The sequence below is a fragment of the Dendroctonus ponderosae genome, unplaced genomic scaffold, assembly GCF_020466585.1.
Source record: "Dendroctonus ponderosae isolate FM_Combo_2020 unplaced genomic scaffold, Dpon_F_20191213v2 Dpon_F_20191213_3, whole genome shotgun sequence".
NCBI classification, from domain to species: domain Eukaryota; kingdom Metazoa; phylum Arthropoda; class Insecta; order Coleoptera; family Curculionidae; genus Dendroctonus; species Dendroctonus ponderosae.
Genome location: NW_026018508.1, coordinates 310,034 through 317,086, shown reverse-complemented (window position 1 = coordinate 317,086; position 7,053 = coordinate 310,034). Strand labels below are relative to the sequence as shown.

General features: G+C 33.1%; 1 protein-coding gene across 1 annotated transcript in view; it reads left to right on the top strand.

Annotated features, from left to right (window-relative positions):
- Nucleotides 1-1,818: 1,818 nt before the first annotated feature.
- Nucleotides 1,819-7,053, top strand: part of LOC109542504 (tachykinin-like peptides receptor 86C) — a 183,591-nt gene continuing 178,356 nt past the window's right edge. Inside the window, exon 1 of the mRNA XM_048665277.1 lies at nt 1,819-2,099. Coding sequence (XP_048521234.1) covers nt 2,088-2,099 — 12 coding nt within the window. The 5' untranslated portion in view covers nt 1,819-2,087. The remainder of the gene's footprint in view (nt 2,100-7,053) is intronic.

The following is a 7,053-nucleotide window of genomic DNA, read 5'->3' as shown; positions in this document are numbered from 1 at the left end:
CAGAGAGGTATTGGACGTTTAATAGGTCATGCAGTAGTACATTTTGCGCTATTTTGACACATACGCCTACGCAAATCAGTCAAAAAAATAAATCCTGCTATGATAAAATACTGTTCTGCAGTATTTGTATAATACTGCTTTGTTTGTAAAATACTGTTTTGCAGTATGCGCAATACTTTACGTTTTATTTTCTTCCTTCAACTAGCATTTGACATTTCTGACGTGCGCTTTCGGGTTATTTTATTACAAGCACAACCCAGTTTCACCCAGTTCCATTTGACTACTTGTTTACCTATAAACATTACGTTTAACTACGAATTAAATCTTGTACTACTTATAGAATTGGTTCGAAATGTCACATTTTTGCACTCTCGTTAAATTCTCAATGCTTGAACTTGCGCTGAACTAGATAATGTTTCTTTTTTTTTATTTAGCGAGACAAATAGAGGCGAGCGATTATTTGAATGCTTTGTCTAGTGAACTGCGAAATGCTTATGTTAAGGCTTTAAGTTGAGTGCTTCTAAGTGAAAGCTATATGAGAAATGGTTGCACTTGCTTAAGACATTCCAAGTACATATTTGTACAAAAAAAGTTATTTTTACTACTTTTTATGTTTGATTGAAGAAAAACTAGCTGCCTTGTTAGAGAAAACTAATCCGGATGTGTTGCCCAACGAAAATTTAGGATACATTTCTAGTCTCCAATCAGGTCAATCTGCCTGCCTACTCCTTATTTAAAGGGTCCTTAAAAAAAGCTAGAATGAAGCCAGAGGTTGGTTGTTATAATATTAAAAGACGTAATATGTTTAAAGCTGCTGTTTTTAGGTCCGAGCTGAAGTTCTTTCTGCATAGTTCACAATAATTTGCTAATGTTAAAGCAGATTTATGGAAGCTGTGTTGATGGTCAGTTCAAACGGATGTACCTAACTGAAGAATATTCAAGTCATGTTTTTCAGAATTTAGATATTTGCAATTCAATAATGTAGACCTTGCAAGCAAAAGTTCAAGTGATGGATGTAAATGAGAATTATGTTAAAAATAATTGCTTTATCCCTAACATGTGTAGCTGATACCTCTTGAACCGAGCCAGATTCAGCATGCTTGTAAACTTGCAAATCTTAATAAGCCCTGAGCTTTTGTCATTCGTCATGATGTTGGGCAAATTATAAATATCAAGCCCTAATGACTATGGTGATCAAATAAGTGTCAAAAACTTCAATTTGTTTATAGTATCTGTTCCTCGTATCCCCACTGAGCATTGAATAGTATGCACTTCAAGACACAGTTATAAGTACTCATCGGACATTTGTTCTAAGGAAAAATATTCTATTTCCTCAGTCTGATCCACCATCCATGTTCACAAATATATTATCCAAAATTTAATATTCAAGTGAATTTTCACTTGCTCCGCCTATGACTGCGGCTTCTAGAATTTCCTCCATTATAACAATTGAGTGGAAATGCTCAAACGGCAACCAAAATTAAACTGAAAACGTAAATAATATAAATACGCCAACGTAAAATTATTAATAATAAATTCTGCAAAGTTATGTTAGACAATAACAATTTTTATTATTGAAAGTAGTGAACTAGAAATTCCAATAACTATCATTTCGTTAGAAAAATAACACAAATGAAGTAGTAAAATAAGGAATAACCTTAGTACTGCATGACAGTATTTAGCATTTCCAAAATGTCTCTAATATACTGAAATATAAGATAACAGTTAGTATTGAAGCTTACTGAATACCAAAAATATTCCATTTAAATTCAGTAATTTACTGGAAATTAACTTCATTATTTTACAATTCCAGGCTTCGTAGAGGATGAGCCAAGACGATTGCGAAGACATGGATTTACAATTACTCCCCTAAAGTTGATTCGGGGACAAATGAGATGTGACAACCTTTAGCCTTACGGACGGACGGTTAAAAACATGTTTGGTAGTGAAAATGTTGACTTGTTGTGCGGATCTGTAGTTTTCGTAGAAAACGAACAACAGTAGCCGCGATCAGACTGAACAGCCGTGAGAACAAAGGAAACATTTTGAGTTTTGACTCTTTAGAAGAGGATTCGTTGATCATAAATATGACCGAAAAAGTAAGTTGTAATTTAAAATATATATTTTTTTAATATGATTTGGTGAGTCGCTCTCGTCCACTGGTGTCTCAGTAATAGTATTGATTGATAGTAGGTACTTAAATTATGGTACCTACTTATAAATATAGAAGTCCAGTAAAATGCTGCGTCAGAAACAATTTGAAGGGGTTAAAAGGTGGTTTAATGTGAATTTAAAAAATGGAAAAGCCTCGTTGCAAGATATGGAAAACGGTGAAATATTTGTTTAAGAGAATGGCTATGTTGTACATTTCCACGTCCATAAAATTCGTGAAGATTAGAAATTCATTGACGATAGCAATAAATTTTAGAATCCCCCATTTCAGTTCCCCCTACACTGGTAATAATTTCTGAACTAATAAATTGCATGCTGATCTGCAAAAAAATATTTTTATGATTTCGCCGTATATTTCAATTGTTGTACTAAACATTGGACGACATAATACTGCAAAAGTAATTAAAACCATCGAACATAATGCTTATAGATTTACAGCGTAGGCACATTCATTAGGTTTTGTCCATCACTGGAACCCATGTGTCCAACTGATCTAAAAGCCCATTTACACGCTGCCGCCATCTGCACAGACTGACTTGCAGAAGCCAGATCTGAGCAAATGAACTGAACTAAATCAGGCGTTCACAAGTTCATTTCTTTTACCTAGAAGGTTAACTTTAAAAAAAACTACAAGGGAATGGTGTGCGGTTGCCATAATTTTTATGTTTGACCTTCTGCAGAGAAGAAAACGAGTTTCAGAAATCAATGAAGTCGCAAAGAGTCTGTTTTGCACAATTTTAATGTCACTGAAGCTTGAGCACCTGTGTCTAAATACTGACTAAACTTTAAGTAGAAAGTAGGTAATATTTTGGGCATCGGTATTGGTACTTGCGCCAGATGTGGCGTCCGCAGGACACTTGTCCTCTGATGGTACAATAGGTTGCACCGGAGTCCCGCAGCCGTACCTCTGTCTGCGTTCCTTTTCCTAATTCAAATTTATGGCTTCATTTTCCTATTTACCCTCAGAGTTCAACTGTCACAGGCGCCATATATAATGTGGAAAAATTGTACAAAATGTATTCAACAACAAAACAAATTTACCCCAATTCAAGCTTCTTTTTGCAATGGCGTTCTGAACAAAATGCTCCGTTAATCCAAACAATTATTTGAATCAAACAAAAGTTTGATAATATGTGGAATACAACTGTAATATTAGGAAATAAATACATTAAAGTGACAATGTAACAAATGAAATCGCGGATGTGGTAGCAATATTTTATTCAAAACCGATATACCCGCCTTAACATAGGTCACACGCCAACAGCCAACGATCCCATCTGAAATTAATTTTTTGTCAAAATAGATTTAGCTCAAGCCATATTTTCCGGCTTGCGCAAACTTCAAATCTGCTTTTACATGTCAGGATTTGCTTGTGCGATCGGGCTTGTGCAAATAGCTTGAGCGTGTAAACGGCACTTTAAAAATAAAATAGTAGCAAATACTATATACGTTCAACTTATCTGCGATTTTTGGGAGCTAGCGCCTCTACCGGCAAGAGTCGTAAAATGGGATAACCTTAAATTGTTATTCCACGTTAGGGTTTTACCTTACGAAATAGTTTTATCGTATTTTGCTATCTTCAATAGTGGTTTTGTGCAATTTCTTAAAACAATGGTTAACCAACTTGGTTCCGTTTGTGCAGTATACGGGTGTAATAATTATAAACAACAGAAAGGAAAAAAATATATTTTTTCAGGATGCCAGAAGATGCTAATCTGTCAGTTAACAATTAAGATGATTTTTCAGTTTATAAATAACAATCCTTCAATTTTATTTGCAGAGTGAAATCATCATAATCGCTTACAAACGGAAGGATTTAGATCTGGTATTAAAATCGGAAAATAGCGATTACTTTTACCAAACATACGTAGTATGTTCGGATCATTTTGATACAAGTTGCTTCCGCAATAAAAATTTGTTTAGTCAATGTTTGCTTCCTGGATCTATACTAACGCAAAAGTAATTTAATCAAAAAAAGCGGCAAAACATATGATAAGAGAAGCAATTAGTGACCACGATATTGCAAAAAAATTAAAATTAATGAAGACAGTCGAAGTGTCAATGAAGAACAATCAAAATCATTAAACGTGGAAATTTGTGAACTAAAACGAAGGGTTGATAACTTACGGAAGAAACTAAAATATAAAACTACACTTGTTTCAAAGTATAGGAAACTAAATCAGCTATTGCGGAGAAAGTTAAAAAAGTTAACTATAAACAAAAGTATGAAGGCACCTGGCACGACAGCAGTTTGCAATCAATTTGTTCAGAGTCAAGTTAGATTAGTTGGAAGGAAAAAGACGGTAGGCGTTACACAGATTATGAGAAAGAGTTTGTACTTGCTTTGTTTTATTGCTCGACTAAATCTTACACCTTTTTTCAAACTTACTTTCGTTTTCCTCGCATTAGTTTTTTACGTGTTTGGTTATCTGGGATACATTTAGAATGTGGTTTAAATCATGTAGTGTTGGAATTGCTCAAAATGTGATAAATTAAAAAAAGAAGAAAAAGTTGTTACTGTGGTATTTGATGAAATGTCGTTACAGGAATTTTGGCACTCACAGGCCACATTCTTTCAAAATTTTGCAATCATGCAATGATTATAATGCTTAAGGGTATTTATGTTAATCTTAAGTAGTAGGTTGTTTTTTAAGAAAGGACGCATTGCCAGGTGATGTACTCAAAGAAATAATATTAGATTATATTGAAAAAATTTCAAACACTAGTTTTCTTGTAAAGACGGTAGTATGCGATTTAGACACTAACAATGTAAAAATGAGGAATCTACTTTCTGTAACAGTTGAGAAACCATATATTAATTTTCGCAAGGAAAGAGTATATTTTTTTACGATACGCCATATTTACTGAAAAGCGAAATAATTTAAGAAAATATGATATTCAAAGTAAAAATGAAGTTTATTCGTGGTCACATATTCAAAAATTTTAAGGGTGAGATTCAAATAAAATTCCAAGAATGGCACCAAAGTTGTCAAAAAGGTGTATTACGTTGCCCCCTTTTAGCCCTATGAGAGTGTGTTTAGCAACTCAGGTTTTAAGTCACTCGGTTCGGTTCATGTTGGTATTTTGTGTCATGTTTCGATGAACAATTTGCCTTCTAATGCAGCATATACGGCCAATTTTATATCGGAAATTGACACCCTTTTTGATATTTTTAAATCTCAATTTTATAATGATAAAATATATAGAAAACCTATGTCAGTAAAATCCCGTCATCATTTAGAAAATCTTAAAGAATTYAAAATATATTTGGGTGATTTAAAAGTTATGAATAAAAAGTCTTGTAATCCATCTTGCATGGATGGGTGGATTTCAAATATAAATGCATTACAAATACTTTTTGATGAATTGACAACAACATTTAATGTTGAATATTTATTTACTCGACGTTTAACACAAGATTGCATCGATAATTTATTCTCTATTATTAGAGCAAAAAACGGCAATAATATAACACCTGACAGCGTTAAATTTCGGTGCAGTTTACGTTTACGTGCCGTCTACCGCTAGTAACAGCGAAAGAGATGCCTCGAAAAATTTCCTTTCTCCAAAAAAAATAAATCGAAAATAAAACATAAAGCCTCAAGGCATTACTCTCCATGCAAACTTCAGTTTCATTGTCTGATTGTAAAACAGATACTAACGTAAACGCAGAAAAATTATCAGAAATACATGTATTGGAGTGGGTTTTCAGTGAAATACCTCATGAAACTTAGAAAAATAATTTGTGTGGTCTAGAAAATGGCTCTTTATTAGAAAACATTCAAATTGAATTCAAGAAATACACGGAATTGTCTAGGCTAGTTTTTCCTAATTCTGGTTAAAATGGTTAAAAATTATATATATGTATACCTTGCAGACAGTTGTTCGGGAGTAAAATATGAATTAATTCTAAATTGCAAATGTCCTATTGAAAAGCTGCGAAAAAATCACGTTTGTGTTTGTTGTTGCAAAAATTTAATGTTAAATGAATAGTTTTATGTCTTAATAAAAGCATATGCACACAAGCAAAATAATTCAAATAGAAACGCAGACATTAAATGTAAGAATACTAAATTGATAAAATTGTACTCAACTAAAAATGGTCTTCGTTTTTGTTTAAACTATTTTACACGTCAGTATATACATAAGTATTATGTTGCTCTGAATTTGAGTAATTGCCGATTTCATGTAATCTTCTCGAATTTTGCGGAACTTAAGAGATAAACAACGAGTTTGCCGATTTTACCTGACGGAACATTTCGCCCATTTTATTAACTAGAACACGTAAGAATTTACCGATTACATGTATAGCTAACGTAATGTAAGTATGAGAAATCAATATACAGTTTTTGCAAAATGGCTCTTGTTTACATGAAATCAGCATTTACATAAATTCGGCGTAACAAATACAATATACACCAAATCCAAAAAACTAATCGAGCCAGCAGATGGCGCTGACCCAACGGTTTCCCCAAAATTAACACTGAGTTGGACGTATTATAGTCTATAGTATTTGATAGTAGTTATCAGAAAAAGTTAGTCGGGCGGTAATCCAAATTGCTAGACAAGCTTTCAACCATCATTTTGATCAATTACACAGACATTGCAACGCGTGTTTGGAAATAATCTTTTCTGGCTTGCAAATAATACTTTATAATTCCACAGAATAGAAGTTCAAGATTTTTAACACCATGAAAAGTGTGAAAACTTTTGAATGAAAACTGGAAATACGGTTTTGTTTTTCTGGAATTAGCTTTTTGGAAATCTGACAGCATAGCGTTATGATAATGTAGGATTTTACTCCAAAATAGTGGATACGTGGTATTGAAACACAAAATTGTATTAAATGATAAAAGTTTAATAGATGAGATTGAACGAACT